This window comes from Solanum stenotomum, chromosome 12 (assembly GCF_019186545.1).
Source record: "Solanum stenotomum isolate F172 chromosome 12, ASM1918654v1, whole genome shotgun sequence".
In the NCBI taxonomy this organism is placed as follows: domain Eukaryota; kingdom Viridiplantae; phylum Streptophyta; class Magnoliopsida; order Solanales; family Solanaceae; genus Solanum; species Solanum stenotomum.
The window spans coordinates 46,160,596-46,182,626 of NC_064293.1; the positions used below are offsets into that span (position 1 = coordinate 46,160,596).

General features: G+C 29.7%; 2 protein-coding genes across 3 annotated transcripts; one reads left to right on the forward strand and one right to left on the reverse strand.

Annotated features, from left to right (window-relative positions):
* Positions 1–50: 50 nt before the first annotated feature.
* On the reverse strand, positions 51–4,075 carry LOC125847994 (autophagy-related protein 101-like). 2 transcript variants are annotated; one of them, XM_049527768.1, is made up of 7 exons: positions 3,821–4,075; positions 3,702–3,738; positions 2,794–2,879; positions 1,722–1,817; positions 1,248–1,410; positions 983–1,145; positions 51–367 (listed from the first exon to the last, which is right to left on the reverse strand). In XM_049527768.1, the coding sequence occupies exons 1-7, from the start codon at positions 3,851–3,853 to the stop codon at positions 259–261; spliced, it is 687 nt and encodes a 228-aa protein (XP_049383725.1). In that variant the 5' UTR covers positions 3,854–4,075; the 3' UTR covers positions 51–258. The 2 variants fall into 2 exon arrangements, with proteins under 2 accessions (XP_049383725.1, XP_049383726.1); XM_049527769.1 differs by lacking the exon at positions 51–367 and adding an exon at positions 460–556 and having other exon boundaries at positions 3,821–4,042.
* A 12,026-nt stretch (positions 4,076–16,101) lies between these two features.
* On the forward strand, positions 16,102–17,270 carry LOC125848246 (dof zinc finger protein DOF3.5-like). The gene has a single exon (XM_049528076.1). It carries the CDS (start codon positions 16,205–16,207, stop codon positions 17,033–17,035), a length of 831 nt encoding a protein of 276 aa, XP_049384033.1. The 5' UTR covers positions 16,102–16,204; the 3' UTR covers positions 17,036–17,270.
* The last annotated feature ends 4,761 nt before the right edge of the window (positions 17,271–22,031 follow it).

Here is a 22,031-nt window from a genome sequence, read left to right on the forward strand (position 1 = left end):
TAACAAAATGTGATTAAAGTTTGATCGTGTTGATTTCATTACTCCATAGCTGATCTAGGGACCACGTTCATATAGCGAAATGGCATGTAACACGAGAAAGGAGCAAAACTGTAGTTTTGACAAGTATGATATGTACATATGATTTTCATTTCGTTCAGCTGAGCTAGTCATCTGCCAGAAGCCTCTCCCATTTACAACTAACATTCACCATTTTCAGACATCAGATGACAACAATTGTATCTTACCCCAATCATGAAGTTAAACAGAATCAGATCCCTTTAGAAACTGCAAGTCAGCCGAGCATGGTTGATTGCCATGCGGGAGCATTCTCTTGAGCAGTTCCATCCCAAAAGCAGAATCTGATAAACTAAAAGAAAGCAATACATAACTTAGCTAGATCAATTTTAAATTTCTATAAAAAGAAAGATTTGCATTAAAAAATCTCCTTCAATTGAATTCGTTTGTCACCAGCACACAAACTGATATTTGCATTTATTTTCCTCGATATGGTTGGGCAAAGGGGTAACTGATATTGAACATATAAATCCTTTTGTCCCTGTGAAAAACTATTATAATTAAGGGATTGCTAGATTTTCAGAGAAAAGATCAAGGACATTCAAAATAAGCTAATAACCTTCCTCAATGCCTAGAATAGAGTAACAAGAAGATATCATAAATATCATGGCAGCAAAAGGCAAATTATATCTTCTCATTTCTGGAAAAAATATTCATGCTAGTAACATCCATGTCATTCATAATTCCTAATGATGCTAATAAGAAAGAAACAGACGCAAGAAAACAGTAGCGACACAGCAGTGATCTGAACAAGTGACAGCTTATTTTTTGAAATTGATAAGACACAGCTTATGCATAGCCTGCATAATAGCTTGCACAGTCAAACTTGCAAAACCATTTTTACTGACCCGAATAACTACCAAAAGTTTATAACATGTGGATAACTTAGCCAAAGAGGGGAAATTACCTTGAGATGGTGATCTCAAAGGGAAATGAGGCACCCTCAAGATTTTCTATCGACGGAATATGGTCCTTTTTCTCTTTAACAAAGTTGATTATCTGAAACAGAACTTCACGAAGAGACAATTCCAGTCCTGAGTGCCGAGCCTCCCTCTTGTCAGGTGCACTCTCTGTGATAATTGATAGACAAAAATGGAAATTCCTCTCTTCAGAAATGTGAAAACTGGAGAATTTGTACCAGTAGAACCAAAGAAATAAAGACAAGTTAGTACCTTCTGGGTTAACAACTTTGGAGTTGCGAGACTTGCCAGAATCTGGTTTTGGATGATGAGCCACATTCAAATTTACATACCAGTGTTCCCAGTAGCGATGTTCAACTTTCTTTGTGAACCATAAGGTCTGTTTGTTTTTGGATTCATAGAAGGACACACAGATCTGCATCATTTTAACATTTCAATAACAAGTTTTGTTAGCCACTACCAAATCCAGCAACAATTAAGTTGCAAAATAGTCTCTTAGTAAGAAGGTCAGAGATCATTTCCTAAGTAATATACAGCCTGTTTTGGAAGTAAAGAGTACGAAATAAAAGACTACAAGATATCATGAGAAAAATTTCATGAGGAATGTGCACATGTAAAGAAAAATAGAGATTACTAGTTAAATTAAAAGGGTGAAAAGGAACAAAATAATAAGGAATATAGAGCAAGTATTCTACTTGGCCAAATAGAGAAGCTCGGATCACGAACCTGGTGTTTCTGGTTGGGGTGCTTCTTCACCTTATCGATGAATTGAGTAATCTTCTCATCAATTTTCCTCTCAATTACAACATCATTACACTGCATCTGCTTAATTTAACATAAAAACATGAAGAAACTAAAAGTTGCCATCAGGAAATATTGGAAACATCTTGGAATAGACTCACCAGAAAAACCAAACCCTCCTTCCACCAAGGGAAAGGAACGGAGACTCAAAATCAGAAAAAAAATCACTTATTACATTGATCTCACCTTAGATTGACATAATTTAAGGGCTGCCCAAGTTCTGGATATACACCAACTTCTTGTCTTGGTTTAATAAGTTATAATTGACAGTCAGTGTTAGTTTAACTTCAATTTAAGTTTGTATCATCTTAAATCTCATCCAGTCTTTTTAACTCTTTTTTTAGAAACTTACTTACATACAGTTTCAATTAATTATGGTCCTCACACAGTTCACAAAATCTTAAGTTGCTTTGGCACTCCATTCAAATGAAAATTTTAAGGGGCAAAATTACAGAAGCTTTCAAACAAAAAATTTCAGAAAATTATAAATAGGAAAGAAGACAGAAATAAAAATGCAGATATTTGTTGAATTTGTATATAGATAGCAAGCCCTTTCATTATGATGAACTAACTATGCTGGGTTAGTCCTATGTCCTAATTAAGCATCACTAGATTTCCCTTCTTGTAATGGAGATACTTACAACCAGACATTTGATTCTACAATAAGACTAGAAGGACTAGGAAATCTCAGGGGAAGAGAAAAATAAACATTTTATTGAAAACACAATTGATTTTTTATTTTTTTTGCATGACTCAAGTATCAGTATCATAAAGCAACATTATACAAATAACCTAGTGTAAGAATCAATAAAGACCCTTTGGGAATAACACATGTTCCAGATTCTTTGTTACTAAAAATAATTGATTCATACACCACTAATGGGGAAGAAGAGGGGGAGGGCACGGAGGGGGGAGTCAAAATACCAACCTAATACTAATAAAGAAAGAGATAAATAGATTATCAACCTAGTACTTTGACAGTTCAGAAATTACTTACATATGTTATCTCAAAGAGTTCCAAATCCACATTCTTTGGATATATCAGACCTGATGCTCTGTGAAACATGATTGTATGAAGAATGCCTGCAGCCATTTTCACCTTTCTATTTTTTAGGATAAAGCTGCACAAGGTATCCTATGATAGCAATATGAAAGAATATTATAAAACCAATCAGAAACTGAAATCCACCCACCCCACATTCCCAAATTTGGTCGACAACGTTACTTTGTAGAATGATAAACTATCTCCATCGTAACCTAAAGTTACACATCAAATTAAGGAAAATCCTTATGTATTTTAGTCTGGAATTTGTACTGTTAAAGATCTTAACTAAGGCATCTTGTGGTATATGATTAATATGTATCCATTTTAGCCTTGAGAATACTTTTAAAGAACTCATAGTTTCCACTAGGGCAGTCCAGGAAACAAAAATATGGGAGTTCAAAATGTTTATGATTAATTCATCTCTAGTGAATTAATTTTTTTTGGGTACGTCTCAAGGGCATTAATGCAGCTATATGTTAAATGCTCTCGAGTTATAGTAATGTAACATTTTCCTCATTTAGTCAAAATAAGTATATCTAATCACTTCCCTTTAGAGTTTAATTATCAAGAGAAGTAGCTTTCTCTTGTCCAGGTTCACTTTCACAGACACAATGGAAACAATCGATTCAAGATTTTTAATTCATGAGTATACAGAAAAACTAAATAATGCAAGATAAATCTGAGGAGATAACAGAGATGGAACTTCTTCATCAAACACGCCATGACCAGACCTTACATCGAAATTTAAGCATACTAGTTCCCTAAATACACAGATATTCACTCGAAGACACCATAAATTGCTAAAATTACGGATAAATTGACGTAAAACAATAAATTACAAATTTAAATAGCTGACTTACATTGGAGAACATCTTGTATCTCAAATTGCTCCACGTCCTTCAATAGAAACATAAAATAACATTGAAGCTCAAATTCTCGCTACATAAAGAATCTCAGAGGGGAGCAGAGAGATGCTTACAAGTTCTTTCAGATTGAAAACTTCACAGTTCATGATTCCACTCGTAGTATTTGTTGAGATGATCCAGAATTTGAAGACGAATGATTTCGCAATGCCGAATTTGATTAACCCTAGTGCATGTGGTTCTTGTTTGGCAGCTCCAAGTCAGTTTCATTCTGTTATATAATCCACAACTGGCGGTTTTTATCGATTAACTGAAAATTTTTACTCAAGCCCCTTGGTGGTTAGACCTTAGTAGTGGCAACGCCCTTTTGTGAAATTTTTTTGTGTAACTTACAAAAATAGCTATAGTTTTAGGGTTATTAGATTGAATTAGCTATAAGTATCATATTTTTAAAAAATAGCTACGCTTTGTGTTACAAAATGGTTATATCCATATATATGTCGTTTTTTCTTTTAATACAAAAATACACTCTAATTAATTTCCCACTAAATAAGGTAAATTAGTTAATGTAACTCACAAAGATTTTTTCCGGCCCTTAAACCCACAAATTTGGCACTTTAAATATGTAATTGACCACTACCTTTTAGGATTCTTATCAGTTCAAAAATAAAAATTATGTTTGTTCTTTCTTCTTCAATTGACGCCTAAGAAAAATACAATTCAATGGCTACCATCATAGTTTTGATCCGGCATTCCGAAAAATGAAGCGAAGTGAATTGCTATGTAGAATATAGCATTGACGGGATAGTGTTAAAGGAATATGCTTTGTATTCTGATTTATGGCGGTATGTATATTAATGAAAGGTTATTTTTTTGTGAGAAAAATAATATTTCTGGAATTCAGTTGATTATGTATTCATTTATTTAAGTATTTAATGTATGTATACTTTCGTATAGAATGTATAATTGAAATTACGTATTGATTCTAGGTTGTCCCGTTAACTGATTACATTTATTCAGTAAGTGATGAAGGGAAGACTTATATCGTATGCTTGGAAAAGAAGACTTGCAGTTGCAACAGGTTTCAAGTTGACGGAATATCGTGCGCACATGCGTGGAGGGTGAAAAAAAAACATTCTTCCAGATGAATATTGTTCAGACTTTTACAAGCCAGAAACAATATTGAAAACATATGAAGTGCATGTGTATCCTCTCCCTGACAAAAGTGAATGGAATATACATGAACACATTGCTACTGAAGTTGTGTTGCCACCAAAATACAAGCGACCTCCGCGAAGGCCAAAAGCAATGAGAGAAGTCATTTAACGAGTTGAGTAAAAGGAAGGGTACGAATTCTTGTAGTACATGTGGACAATGTGGTCATAATAGGCAGTTCATGTCGAACTGCAACACGGAATGCATAGGACCTGATACATCCCACTATTGAAGTGTTCTTTTACTTAATTATCGTTATGTCGAATAAATGAATAAAATTTTTCTTATTTGCCTTTTGAAATATCTGTTTCTTTGTTTGCTTGCTTAAATTATAAATTAACTTGAATATTATCTCAATATTCAATTTGATACTATTAATATGTATTGACACACCCAAACTACTGATAATACGTGAATATAGTTATACTTGATAATATGTTGGTGAATACACATATAAAACAGTTATACTAGTGAAAAATTTGATTAATATAACACACAACCTATAAAAATACAAAAGGAACAATGTTCTCTGTATACGCTTACATATTACTTACTTTAAAAACATAGAATAATGTAATTACTACCAACATTTATTGTATGTTTATCACTTTTAAGAATGTAAGTATCCAAATTTCTTTAAGCAATAACTGGCGATAAATGAATATAGTAATACTTGTGTATATTTTGATATGAAAAAGATTCTAGCATACATTTATACTATTGAATATGTTGATAAAAAAAAACACAACTGAACAAATTGATTACCAAAAGTAGATATCCAAGTGTATATGTTTTCAGATGAATTGTGCAGTTATACAAACATGCATCCATCTCTTCATACCATTACATTGAATGCAATAACCCCAACAAAAAAATTTAACAAAGTAGCTACCAAAATAGTAAAGCAACATGATCATATATAAATATAAATAGAAGAGTTGATAATGTTTGACAAAAAACAAAAATATTAGTTTTAACCATAAGCATTAAATAGAAGTTCAAAAATGATAAATAGGATAAGAAACTAATCGATCCTAACAAGTTGACTATTATTGATTCTTGTGGGTGGATCATTCTGGGTGGTGCCTCATTCTCGCTAACAACGCTTTCTTCCATCTTCTTCGCTGTATATTCCCACAACGTATCTGATGCGGTGTAACTTAGAATCAAGGTATTGAACTGGAATATCTTCACCCTCACTTAGGTACTCTGCAAATGCAAGCAAATATATCCCACAATCCCTGATAAATGAGGAAAATACATTACTTATTAAATAGGGTACTGTTTTTTTAAAAGTATATTAAGAGAATGACTACATTTACTACAGTCATCTTCAGAAAACAAAATGACAACATAACTCTAAATACACTATAAGGTATTCAAAAATGTAAAGGTATTCAAAGTGTAATGGTATACGATTTTTGATGGGCAAAGAGTCTGTGATTTTGTGGATCCTACTAGGAGATGAAGTTGATTTAGGAGTAATAGAATTGATTTGGGAATAAAGATTTTGAATTAGGGATAATCAAAAAAGGCTGAAAAAGTGGGAATAGGGAAGAGAAAGCGTGAAAATTGGGAAAAAGTAAATTTTATGGGTGTGACTTGTATTTTGCTATTTATTAATTAAATATATCTGTAAACTATAAATAAAGTATAGTGCAGCTGTATTATTTTAATATAATATGTAGTTTGACATTTTCTTTAGTTTTTCATTATTTTTATTAGTATGGTAGAGGCCCAATCAACAAAAGTGTGTTAATTTTTAACACATGGACAAGTGGGCTATTTATGTACTGTACTTTTTTACTTTAAAGCAAGAACTTTCTACGACTAACATTTACACATAAATAAATTGAGTTGAACAAATATAAAAAATGTAAGAAATATTGTGTGTGCACTACTTTTTTTTAATCATTATTAATATTATATTAATTTGTGGATTATACCGGATATATTATTGTTGTTGTAGTTGTATGTTAGTTTGACAAATTTACTTTGATATGATATTTTTTTGTGTATTCATGTTGTGTGTTTTTTTTAAAAAAAATCTTTCATAATTTTTGTGATTTTAAGATGTAGTCATTTTATTTTAATTGTTATGATATGAAATGTCCATTGTTACCTTATTTTTAGATTAGAACTTTTGAAGGAAAGTAAAAGAAATAAAATTATATTATTATTGTGGGATGATTGCTTAAAACAAAGTATCACTACTCAAAGAAATAGTTTTTAAAAAATAAACTTTAAACCTAAACTAAAATAACAAAAAGTAAAATAATATTTATAATTAATATATATCTTATCAGATATAATAGAATAATTATAAAATATAATAAAAAATAACTGTAGGGTCCACATTTTATACTTGTTGAATGCTCATTTAATCAAATAACTTTTTTGAATTTTTTTTGTAACGTTGTTTCTTAAATCAAATCATGGTCTTGTTAATTTTATTAAAAATCAAAATTACATATTTTGATATTCAAACTAAATGAGTATTTTTTTAATAAAAAATTAACGTTTTCGTTGATGTTTGAAAAAAAGTTGACATCATCGTTGATGTTGAAAAGAAATAAAAAATTAATTTTTCAGATTTTGATTCTCTTTTTATATCTAGCCAACTTTAATTAAAATAAATTATTATTTCACAAATTTAACAATAATCATATAATATTTTTTAAAAATTAAAATAAACAAAATGTACTCAAGAGAATATTTTAAATACTATTTTATGAAAAAAATTAATGATCAAATTGTAATGATGATAAATCGTACATTCTACATCAACTGAAATTTTACACAAATTAAACTAAAAAAATGTTATTAGCATAACGATACTTTTTAAAAACTATTTCTTTGAGTAGTGATACTTTGTTTTAAGCAATTATGCCCACAATAATAATATAATTAACATTTTTTTACTTTCCTTCAAAAGTTCTAATCTAAAAATAAGGTAGCAATCGACATTTCAGATCGTAACAAGTAAAACAAAATGACTACATTTTAAAATCACAATAATTATGAAAGAAACTTTTTTTTAAAAAAAAAAACACAACATGAATACACAAATAAAATAATATATCAAAATAAATTTGTCAAACTAACATACAACTACAATAACAATAATATATCCGGTATAATCTCATTTATTAATATAATATTAATAATGATTAAAAAAAAGTAGCAAACACACATAATTTTTCTAGCATTTTTTATATTTGTTAAACTCAATTTATGTGTAAATATATTTTCTCTCTCTTGTTAGTTATAGAAAGTTCTTGCTTTAGAGTAGAAAAGTACATAAATGACCCACTTGTCCATGTGTCAAAAAATAAATGAAGCCTCACACACTGTTTATTGATTAGGCCTCTAGCCCTCTAGTAAAGTTCTAAAACTATCATTAAAATAAATGAATTTTTTAAATTGAAGAATATACCTTGTGGATTTTTTCCAAAATAAGTGAAATCCAACATATTTAAAATAATATTCTGTTATAAAATCTTCAAAATATATGTTTTGTTAGTTAAGTAAGTTAAAAAGAGGGTGCCTCATTTAAATTGATATGGAGGGAATAATTGCTTATTTTAAAAGGATTACTTTATTTTAAAATAGTTTAACTTACCCACCGTTAATATATGTATTTTATTTAATATTTTAATCTATATAAAATAATAATATATAGTAATATATTTCCTTATTTTTTTATCTTATATATGAAGCCACACTTTAATTGTTTCACCTGTTTGCCTCATCGTTTAGCCCGCCTGTCATGCAAATAGCCCCTGTTATATTATCTGCACTCTCCAAAGACTTCAAAATCGATGATGGTGATTTGCTTCTCTTTTAATCCTTCCTTTTAATTATCGGTTTTATTTGATTTTTTATTTAAAAATGACACAAAATAATGCATTTTTAACAAAAATCATTACTATCTCTCATCCTCGTAAAAAATTATGGCCACGCCCCCTTCATTATTTTGCTTAGCTCGGTATCATAGTCAAAAGAAGTCAAGAATGTAGAGTAGCCATTGTTTAGACTTTAGTATATGGTGTCAAAGGATTAAGGATTGATATGAGAAATGCACATATAGATATATATTAAAGAATATATAAATACTCCCTCCATTCCATATTAATTGAATTGTTGATATATTTTTTATTTTTCAAATTAACATAATTGTTCAGTTTTCAAGACTACATTTAGAGTGTTCTTCCAATTTTATCCTTCATTAGTTAGTATTGAAATTAGTAATTAATTAATATTTAGTTATTTTAATCATAAATTTGATAATGAGTAATTAATAAGGGTAAAAATGAAAATTATGTTCACTTTATGTCTTAATATACTTTTCTTAAAGGGTGTAAAATACCTCAAAAATTCAATTAATATGGAACGGATAGAATATGTTATAGCAGTGAGAAACTGTAAAAAAAGAAACGCCCAATTAATGTGCAATGCACAACTATTAATTTGACATAGGGAAGAGCATTTCGACTTGTTACGTATCATAAGCCTTCAAAATCAAGCAATTAAAATATACTTCTTCTGTCTCTAATTACTTGTTGATATTTCTTTTTTAGTTGTCCTTAATTACTTATCGATTTTAACAAATTAAAAAAGACCAATTTTTTTTTACCTATTATACCCTCAATTAATTACTTTAAAAAAGATAGAACTTCTTGAAAATCTTAAGTTTTTAATTCATCAATTTCATAATTTATAGGGATAAAATTGTAAACTCATTATGTCAATTATTATTTTTTTAATAGGCGTGTCAATTTAAAATTTAAAAGTAACTAACTAATTAGGGACAGGTATCAAACTTGAAGAAAATTATTGAGTCACGAGTTCACTCATAAGGAGTGTCATGCTACATTGTTTATAACAGATAAATACACCGTTATGAGTATTGGTAAAAGTAGATTTCCCATTATAATATGACATAAGAGTTTATAAAGAAAACATCTTCAAGAGGGAATCTAGCTAGGTTGTGGACAAAGGGAGTTCATTTGTTTCGTGAGGATTTTCGACGACGCTACAATGCATGAGTCGTGTTGTAAATTTATTTTCACTACATATGATAAACTCATAACTCTTCTAAATTAGTACTTCTTTTATTTCAATTTATGTGATATTTTTCGTTTTTCGAGAGTCAAACAATTTAAGTTTGATCGAGAATTTGCGCATCGAATCTTTAATTTTTTTGAAATGAAATTTATATATTTGTAAACTACGTAAAAAGTACTATAAGTCACAATAATTGATAATTCAAAATGCTTAAAAGATCTATGAACAATTTACGGTCAAAGATAAACTTTTTTGAATCTCGAAATTCGAAAAGTGTCACATAAAATGATACGGAGGGAATATATATTAGATTAGGTACTAGTTTTAATAGATCAGAATCTTGAACAAGCCAAAAATAAAAAGCACTAGAATGTAACATCAAAATACATAATTGCATGCACTTTTCTCGGTTGAAATTCATTTCAGTTCTGATGATCGATCTGAAAGTATATATATGATAAAGGTGTCAATTTAGTCATATTTTATTCAAACATAACAATAATTTTGGAAATTATACAACTAGTATGGTGGAATATAATTAGACGATCGATCCTGTGTGTGTAGTCAAAGCAATATTGGAAGAGTCAAAGAAGTGATGGGACCCAATATTTATCCTACTTTATTTTGTGAAAGGGATCTATGGTAGCTTACCACCACTAAGTTTTGTCCAACCAATTGACTGATGTTCATCATGCTACAGACCTGTGACCTCTGTTCATCAAGAATCTATTCAGTGAGCACAAGACCAACTTTTTTAAAAATATTATTTAGCTATGATTGACGTCTGTTTTGCTAATTTCCAGATGAATCAAGCCAGGTATGAAGCCATTGTAGACCCACAAAATTTCATTTCATTTTCTTAGGTATGGTGCAACAACTAAAGGCATAACACAATGCATGCAAGTATTATTTATTAACCACACGGGACGGGATTACAATTTATGTTCCAACAACTGAGACTTACTCGAGCTTAGTTGATCACTTCTACTATCAATCAGTTAGGTTGAGAGTTCAACTCCTGTTGGAGGGTAAGACACTATTGATCCCCAGGTAGGATAGGGTAAAAAAAAATTATATCTCTTCAAGCCAATGCGTCTAGAATTTTATTGAAGCAAAGCAATGTACCAATAGATTATTCGAATCCCAGCTTCAAGGGAACAAGAGCTCAATAACAAGTATTTTGCTTCAAGGGAAGGATTGAAATATATTTGGATTTTGGATTGGGGTTAAAATATGTCGAATTAATAAATGTGTTGATTTATTATTTCGTTTGAAGTTTGATTCCATAAAAATAAAAATGAATGGATCAACTTGTTCAACTCAGAAACATTTTTTGTTTGTTTGATATTATATAGTAATATTTTTTCATTACCAAATTAAACTAATATACACTCTTTCTATTATTCAGTAGGATTACTCCCTTTATCTGAATTTATATGACATGCATTTTTTTTAGTCAAGTTTAAATTTTTTTTTTTTTTATATATTTCATAATTATTTAACTTTAAACTATTCATTTTAAATAATAGTCACACAAATAAATATAACTTATTTTAAACAATAAATTTCAAAAATTATTTTTTTTCTTAAATTATGTGTCAAGTTAAATTACATCATATAAATTAGAACAAAGGAGTATTAAACAAGTTGAAGTAAAAAAGGAACTTATTTTCCTATGATCATAAGATTTGTATGTGATAAGGTAAACGTGAAATCGAGTTGGTAGGTATATAAATTAGAATTACTTGCTGTATAACCTTTCTAAAAAGTGTAAGCCAATTGGGTTAGTATATAGGATGAAGATGCTTCAAACACAAATAGTTACTACTACTAAATCCAAATGTAGTCTAGGCAATATTGTTGCTTCCTAGGGCTATGTCGGTAAGAATTCTTGTCATTTTTTTCAACATTCTCCATTGTATTCCTCCTGATACGATCTTGTCCTTGCATCGGGATTCCAATCATAGGTTAAGTGGAATTGGCCTGGCCCCCCAATATACACAACATTATTCTGCTATATATATCTGTAGCATGAAGGGTCTAATTAATGGGCCCACCTGATAATTTATGATAAATTGAGTTCAATTATAATCCTCATGATCACTTTAATTTCCTTACAGGTGAAGTAGATTACAACATAGAACTTCCTTATAATCATAAAAAAATAAATGTTGCTACCATGTGTTTTCTTATACATTCATAATTTGACAATTGAATGAACAACCGCATTTTTTAAAATTAAAAAACAAAAAATCCGCGGCCACATAACCTATGGGTCCATTACACAAATAACTATAATTTATATGCATTAAGAATCCACCAAATTAGTTCAAGTGGGTGTGATAGAATTATTTAAAGGTGAATTACCCATACAATTCAACTCTTGAAAGTTGAATCCTTATGTGACAAGTTTTGGTTGGTTTTTACTCTAAAATCGCGTAGTAAAAAGCTTGTCATGTTAGAGCTAGTATATGTGGTCAAAAAGTTTTTGTGTAGTTAGAGAGACAAATAGATATTCATAAAATGGAATGAGTGACAATTATGGTCCTTGAGGGAAAAATGAGTGAATTATTGGGCGATTGAATAGTTTAAGGAGGGAGAGGGTCGTACATGTTGATGGATTTGAAAGAATGGGGATAGTGGGGAAGGAGGCCCAGGGAAAAGTGAAGTGTCGGATAATTGTGGGGACCCAAATATTCATAAAAGCACGATTCCATAAACTTTGAACGATATATTTTCCTCTATTACTACGCAACTTGAGTGGCTTAATTCTCCTATCTAATTAATAATAAAGCAATATGTATGATGTAAAGCTTAAAAACTTCTTCGATTTTTTCCAAAAGGTAATTTTCTCTACTTTAAAAGGTTTATGTGAAAGATAAAAACAAAAGGGATTTTGGATGGTTTAGATCCTCCACTCTCAACAAAAACACAAGTCTAAGTCTGTCCTGATATGAATTTTGATTAGTCAGGTCGAGCGAAAATCGAATGCTGAATCGTAAATCAAACCAAAAAGGAATGAAACTTAAAAATAAAGTGAAAGTGTAATGTAGCATCTTGATTCAAAAAACGTCGTTTTCGAATAAGTATATAATAGTGACTGGGTGTCCTCAATAGATTAGATAGAGCAATAATGGATGTTGGTAAGAAGAGGACGAATCAACATACTGCCATTCCGGACGGCACGCGCGGTCAGGTCAAGACTATGTCAAGTACACATCGTCCCTTACTGCTTTCTGTCATTCACCTTCTTCCATTACTAATATTCTCTCTTCTTCTTCATCCTTTTTAGTCCAACTACCCATTGAAAATTAATTCTACTACTTCCCCTTTTAATTTGTTACTCTTAATTTAACTTTAAGAGATATTTTACCAACGGTGGGAGTGCTTCACCCTTCCTTAATCAAAGGTCTCGGGTCCGAGCCGTGGGTATGGAAAAAATCCTGTTGGGAGCGCATCACCTCTGCAGAGCGTGATCCAAATTTAGTCGGAGGTTTGATTTGGGCATCCGGACCCCGGGTAGGAAACCAAAAAAAAAAAAAAAAGACTAAAGATATGCTAGTGAAAACACAACATATGAGATGTTGATTAAACAAACTAAAAAGGTTGAAAGTAAGACAAACAAATTAAAATAGCTAGATGGAATAAACACTCATGCAGGGCGGTCTCGTTTTTTTTTTCTTTTTTGCACTTTACATGACCTGATGTCTTATACCTGCATTGATAATTAATTCTCACCTAATAAGGACTTAAACTTGAAACTTCTGATCAAGAAAATACGACCAGTGTTGGTTGGGTCTTTCTCTATTTATGGTCCGATTCCTTCAAATTCCCAAACCCAATAAATATTAAAGAGTGACAAGTCCTAGTGTAGTAAAGGCAAGCTGAAACAAACTGTTTCTACACTTGTCTTTTTACCAAAACCAATGCCGCATATTTTTGCATTTGTGACGTTTCTAAAAAGCATGAAAGCCTTCTTTCCGAAACGTTAAATTTAGCAACCAAAACTTTCAACCTGTCTCTCAATCATTATCTAATTTTACTTGTCTTTAAAATTGGCCAAACACGTTCTTATTATCATTATTTTTACAGGAAAGCAATGGATGGTATAACGTCAGAATCATGGCTTAAATTTGACTGAACGAATACTTAATTTTGTTAGTTGTGAATATTTTTGAAATATGCGAATATCTTAAATAACATTTAAGTTAAAAAGACTAGATTGAGTATTGAATTTCTGGAAGGCTCATAAAATTCAATGTACACTATGTTGTCGTCTAAATGTCAAGATGAGAGAATGGTGGAGTCAGAATTTTTCTTGAACAACGAAAATCAACTTACAATATATATATATATATATATATTTTAAAATATAAATTGTATTAACATTTTAGTTCAGATAACAAGGGTAGATCCACCCGTGAGACCTCCCGAGACACTTTTAGGTAAAAAAAACAGACTTCGGAAGATGGTCGAGACTCGAGAGACGTTGGAATTAAGGAATTTCGAATCTTCAAAATGGTTTTCACATCAGGTGTGAACTCAATATTTAATGATCAAAGGTTCCGTCTTAGCATGAATTTCTAGCAAGTTGCATGACTTAATTCCAATAAAATAATTAACAAATTCCAGTGTAACGCAATATAAAAGAAATAAACATATATATCTATAACTTTTGACCGCGACTACTAATCATCATTTTACTTGGACGCATTATGTAAAAGAAAGTAAGAAACATTTGAACATTCAGACTTCACATCAAATCATATTAGTTTATTAATTATAATTAAATGTGAAAAGTGTATAGTACAAATACATATACATCGATATGCTTATGGTGAAATTGAGGTCGTAATTCCATAGATGATTTGATATCATAATGCCACCAAGGAGTAACACGTGTAAACATTTGTTATGACAATGGAGTATTTAAGATTAATTGATTACTAATCATTTCCAGAAAATTAAAAGTAAGAAAAACAAAGATTATATGGAGGATTAGGGAAAGATTAATGCCCAAATCTTCGGGGGGACATGCACTGAGGAGTTTTATTTGCTGGTTGGCTGGGCATCTACTTTACACGTATTTCAAGGCAATAAGTGTTTTGAACTTGTAATGATGATTATTGTCTCTGAATAATTGCATAGACACAAAGCCCTAAGTAGGGTTGTGTTCTTTTAGAAAACTTGATTGCCATCATCATCCTAAATTTTTGGCTTCTTCCTAAATTCCACTTTCATTTCACAATAATTACTTGTCCATAATGAAGATGGATTAGCTATACTTGAACAACTTTCAAAATCTTCTTAATTGCTCTCAACAGTATGCAATAACCAAACATAATCCGTGCAATAGTTAATCTTCTTTGTATAAAACTTTGCCTTCCTACTAGAAATAAAATTGAATTGAGTAGTGGTCAATAAAATGGTTGATAATTTTGAGGTTTCAGGTTCAAAATTCAGTAGAGACAAAAAACACTAGGTGATTCTTCTCATATGTCTTATCATTCCAAGACAGATTTAACTAATACATATTTGATGGTGGAAGGTGACGAATATTTTTTGAAATTAATTTTGGTGCGCAAAAGTGGCCCGAACACTACGATCATAATTTATTTTTTAATTACTGGAGTCATAAATAATCTTCATATTTATTTGATCATTAAATCCACAAAAGATTATAAGGCCACACTTCTCTCGATTTGGCAACATCCTAACCACATTACCCCTCAATTTTTATTCCCATATGACTATTTTGTTATTTAAGTCGTTTGGGAAAAAATATAGTACTAAATTCATTTTTCTATTAAAAAAATCTTTTTTATTTGAATATTCTTTTTAGTATTCTTATATGAATTATCACATTGCAGTATTTTTTCTACCGTTAACAACCAAAGAAAACAAAAGAATAATAGAATAATAATTTTCTGTTACTAGCAATTTTTCCAACGATCAATCATGCAAGAAAGGTCCATTTTCGTTTCCCTTCAAAACGCACTAGCGCTACATTCCAAAATCTAAAAAAACACAAGTTGTTTTCAAGTATGCCTTCTCTCTTTATAGAGTTCCTATATATATCATTCCATTCTCCATCCTTTCACACCATAAAAAAGATACTACTTATTTCTCTCTTTCACCAAGATATTCTTAGCTTTCCTACTTCGAAACGAGTAAAAAACATCAATCTTAATTATTTGCTTTTTCTCTTTTAAAAAAAAATGATTCAAGAGGTCTTTGCAGGAAACACTACACTTATCGGAGGAGGAGATAATAATATTTCAAAGCTATCTAATATTACTCCTTCTTCGTCTCCTATTTCTTGTACTACTTCTAATTCCAATATTCCCCCTGCAAGTGCAAACTCGGAAAATCTTAGATGTCCGCGTTGTGATTCCCCAAACACTAAGTTTTGTTACTACAACAACTACAATTTAACTCAGCCTCGTCATTTCTGCAAAACTTGTCGACGTTATTGGACTAAAGGAGGCGCGTTACGCAACGTTCCTATAGGTGGTGGTTGCAGGAAAAACAAGACCATCACTACAGCAAAATCAACTGCTGCAAAATTGAAAAATTCACTTCCGTTTGAGTTGATTGGAAAATCAGGCATTTTTGGAGGGTTCGAGCAGGAAATAATATCTTCCAATAATAACCCCTTTCTCTTTTCCTCACCTCATCAGAATCATAATCCCATTCTTTCGTTACTTGAAGGAAATCATCATAGCCTTAATTTTGTCAAGGATGAGCACAAATCAATTGGAGTGAATTCGTATAATCAATTTCCTCCCAACAACGGTTTATGGAAAAATAATTATCAGGAAAATGTTAATAGTATAGTTGGTGAAGTGCAAAATAGTAGAGGATTTCAAGAGTTATATCAAAGGCTAAAAGCGTCAACAAATCGATGTTATCCGGATTCCATTCATGGACCATCATCATCGTCAATGATTTTGGATTCGGCTCCAGTGGCTGGAGGAGAGTTGGGTTTCTGGAACCCGACCCTTTCAACATGGTTGGATCTGCCAACAGCAAATGGTGCATATCTTTAATTTATTACATAATTAGGGTGAAGGGTGGGATGTTATGGTATACAATCTGGGGATACAATTGGACATGGGTGTGGGTTAGATTTTATTTATTTTTAATCTGTTTTTCTCTTTTCTCTTTTATGTTTGTGTGTGTGTTTCATCTATCAGGATCAATGTACTAAATTCCAAGACCTAGCTTTGCTTTTATTTTTCCCTTTGCAGATGAATTAATTGGCCTACATTTTGTAACTTTCAATTTTCTACCATTAAAACTGAAGTATAATTTTAAGTTTATGAATTTTAAAAAAATACGTAATTAGTTGATCACTTACTAAATTAGGATAGAATTATTAAATTTTCCCATTGGAAGTTTGAACAATTCTCAATACTAGCTATTCCTATACTCAATGTATATCTTTTCTAACTTATTTATATGTGCATTGATATGAATTTGGGGGAGAATGAATGAATGAGTTAGTGGGGGGAAGAATGGAGTATATATCTTCTTGATTGACTAAAAAGTTAGTGATTGTGGAGTGCATGTGTCGAGACATATTGATGAGTATCTGTGAAGATTCTAATTCCCTTTGAATGATCGATCCAACATCCATTTGAATAACAAAGGGAGATTCCATTTCATATGCAGCTTTTATCACTTTATGCAACACACTGCCATTGCCTACCACTACCTACACAAAACACATGTTTATTACTGCTACATAATTTAAGGCGGCCCAAGGCCCGTTTACGGGCTCGATGTTACAATATTACATATATATTTATAATAGAAATTTAATTAGTTTTCAAAAAGAAAAATCCTTATGACATTTTCAAATAAACATGATAAGAAATAACAATAATAAAATAACACGTGCTCCAGTGATTATTTTAACATCATGTCAAACATGTATATTCGAATTGAAAAAGTAATTTAATGATATTTTTTTCTATTTTATTTGAAAATTATTCAAGAGAATAGATTAAAATTACGAGTCTTAATATATTAATAATTTTCAAAAACTATATGAAGCAATAAAGTCTATTGATCCATCTATAGATTAATTTTGAATACATTTAAAATTTATTTTATAGGTGTTTAATAAACAAAAATAATGACCTACTTGATAAAATTAGAATGAATCATCACGTTCTTTACAAAGTGATTAAAAGATGAAAAAAGCTATGACTTTATATCTTGTCTTTATGTTCATTAAAATTAGGAGAACAATTTAGTATAGTAAGATTTTTTTTTCTAAATTAATTCATATACTTGATGAATGAATGTTTTACCTCAAATAATGAGAATTTAAAAATATTAAGAAAAGTTAATATAATATATATTGCAGTAATTTAACATGACGTAGTTAAAATAATAATTTATATAACTTGCTTAAATGATTTTAATTGATGTTAAAATAATAGTAATAAATAAATATATGTTTCTCAAAATTATATAATGACATATATGTTACGTGAAGCTTTGGGATTATACATAAATCGAGTAAATTAGATACTTCAAAAATTATCATTACAATCCAAAAAGAAAAGCAACACCATGAAATTGAAAAGTCTAAAGAGAACCAAAGGAAAGGACATAACATGCTCTGAAATTATTGAAAATTTTGTTCTTGAAGAACTTGCTCACTGGTTGCATTCTTTATGAATTAGGCCTTTTGAGAATTGCAATTGTGATTGATATTGGATTTAACATGTTAACTGGACAATTAGCATGCTCATTGGAGTGTTTGAAAAATATGGATCAGTTGAATTTTGCTGAAAATTTGTTATATGGAGAAGTCCAGAAGTGATGTGTTCGAAATAACGAATTTTACTTTTGTCTTATAATTGTTTTACAAAAGTAGGGCCATTATGTAGGGAATAGATAAAAAATGAAGTTCTTAATGTTAAAAAAAATTGCATTATTGGTCTTCCTAATAAGAGATCTATACCGAAGTGTGTAATATTTATGATGCGAACTAGAAATAAAGGACGAAAAATTTATTGGTACAAGACATGAGAGGAGAGAGAATTGAGGAGTGAATGAAATGAAGAATGAGTTAGTGTTTATTTATTTGTGTCATAGTTAGTTCTAGAAAAATCTTATAATTTATAGTTTCTAGAATAATTATGTAACTTATGGAGGAAATTTAGTCACTTGAAAAAATATTTTGACAAATTTAAAAATAGAATTTATAGAATTTTAAAATGAAATATATATGAAATGACCTATTATCCTCGATCGTCCTCAACTTCATATTTCTATATTTCTATATAATAAAAAAATATCAAACTTCGGCCGGACAACTTTAAACTTAAATCAAACTTATATTAGTTCACTATTCAGAATAATATGTTTAAAATCAAATAAAGTAAAATTTTTATTATATAATTTAATGAAGAACTACTCTTTTATAATCTAGTAAACATTTTTAGTTTTCTTTAAATGCAAATATACCATCCTATTCATTTTATTTGTAAAGTTACTTTTTAACATCTTTTAAAATATTGAAACTAATTTTATTTATTCTTTAATATTCAATCTAATATATATTATTAATTTATCACACTTATTTCTTTTCAGGTATATTAATTAAAGTCAAAATAAAAGTGAAAATAATTAATTATATTTTTAAATCATGAATTTTTATATTAAAGTAGGCATTTTTAGTAAGTATAGTGAATAAAAAATATATTAAGAATTAATGTAAAGTAATAGTAAAATAGAGTAATGAATAGATACACAATAACTCATAAAAAAGTGAAGAAATAACAAAATGAGTTAATACTAATAATAATGACTAAAGATGTTTCTAGAACTATTTAGTTTTTCTGTTATCATTCTTGATAGATTTTTGTTTGCATGAAGTTACATTTTTACCGTTGATCATCATTCACTTCATATATATTTTTCTTGCTATCTCTTTACATTTTTATTCTTGGTCGTCTTAATTGCAAAGATATCATCCTATTCATTTTTATTTGTAAAGTTACTTTTTAACATCTTTTTCTTTAATTTCAATCTAATACGGTATATATTATTAATTTTATCACACTTATTTATTTTCAAGTATATTAATTAGAGCCAAAATAAAGGTGACATTAATTAATTTATAATAATTTTTTATATTAAAAGTAGGCATTTTTGATAAGCATAATGAATAGAAAAAATATTAAGAATTAAATTAAAGTAATAGTAAAATAGAGTAATAATAGATATCACAATAACTCACAAAAGAAAAGAAAGTGAAGTAATAACAAAATAAGTTAATGGTAATAACAATAACTTAAGTTGTTTCTAGAACTATTTAATTATCTTGTTATCATTCTTGGTAAATTTTTGTTAGCGTGAAATTACATTTTTACCCATGATCATTATTCAATTCATATATAAAAAGATGTTTCTAGAATTATTTATTATCTTTCTTAATAGATTTTTGTNTGCATAATTACCATTTTACCCTTGCATAATAACATAATTGCTAATTTGCCATTGGTTGTCCGGTCGTCTTCACATTTCTATATAATACTAGATGAGTGTTGCCCGTGCTATGCACGGGCCCAACGTTTAAAATGTAATTATAATTTTACTTCTGTTTGATATGTGGGGTGGATCAGTGATGTAGGAGCGCAGCAATTAAACAGGAAAGAATAAAGAGAGGGGATTCTGCCATCTCAGAAGGATTTTTGCTGATCCAGCTAAGAAGTGAAAACNCGCTCTGCAATTCCCTAATTGATCTTAACATGTAAATTATTAGTACTGGAGCAGAATGAATGTTAAGGATTAGGATTCATACATCCCCACAAAGTTAATCGAACAGATTTAAGCAAAAAATGTGAATAAAACATACCTGAAAACACCTAATGGTTTAATCCTTTAGTCTTGAAAATCTAAGAAACCTGATGCAAATGAGATATTTATTTATTTTCATTGAAAGAGTGGAGAATTATAGATGATTCTAGAGATTAAAATATAAAAAAAGAAAAATACAAAAAAAGAAAAATACAACCTTCCTTTGACCAGGAGTGCACAGATATCAATATAATAGAAATATTTATTAGTATAGAAGTTATAATTTGCCATTGTATATTTGATTTAATATCCGTTGTGCCACTGATATTTGCCCTTCTATGTTTGATTTATTTTCCGTTTTGCCACTGGTCGTTGGTTGGCTTCACTCTTCTATATAATAGAAATATATTGATTATTTTTTTTTATAATTTAAAATAAATAAATTGTTTAAAGTTTAAGAAAATTATTATTTGTTGGGACATTTCATATTTAAAGAATAGTTTAATAGAAAATAGGTTTAATTTATCTCCTTAAATATTTTTTTTAAAAAAAAAGAAACTGTCATATCCTGATAATTCACTTTATATGACGTTATGAACCAAAGAGAGTATTATTTTGACCGGCCTAAACAGCTTACGGACTTAGCTTCTTCTTTTATTGAAAATTAATTAATCTGGGCATCCTTAAATTTGAATATTACTCCCACCGTTGAGCTTAGCTTCTTCTTTTATTGAAAATCAATTAATTTGGGCATCCATAAATTTGAATATTACTCCCACCGTTTTAGATTTTGATTAGAATTTAAGAAAGTAAAAAAAAAAAACTCTTAAATCTTATGGTTATAAAATAAAAATATATAAAATATATCAAAATGTTCTTTAATCTTGTGGTCTTAACATAGTAGAAAGATAGAATTTAAAGAATTGACAAAAAAAGAGAGACATTATTTTGACAAAAAAAGAAAGATAAAACAACATCCATTTGTGTCGCAACAACCCATTGTCAGTCACTTTTAATAGAGAGCACAATTTACTCCATTCAAAATAGACTTTGAGTTTAACTCAACCGAAAAACTAACTCATGACGATAGAATTGGTTAAGACCATTTAAGTATAACATCCCTTCTCCAACCGATGTGGGACTCGAACAAAAACGCTGATGGTGGAATGACGAATACCTTATAAATCAGGCATATTACTCTGTTTCTTATCCAAATTTTTTTCTCTA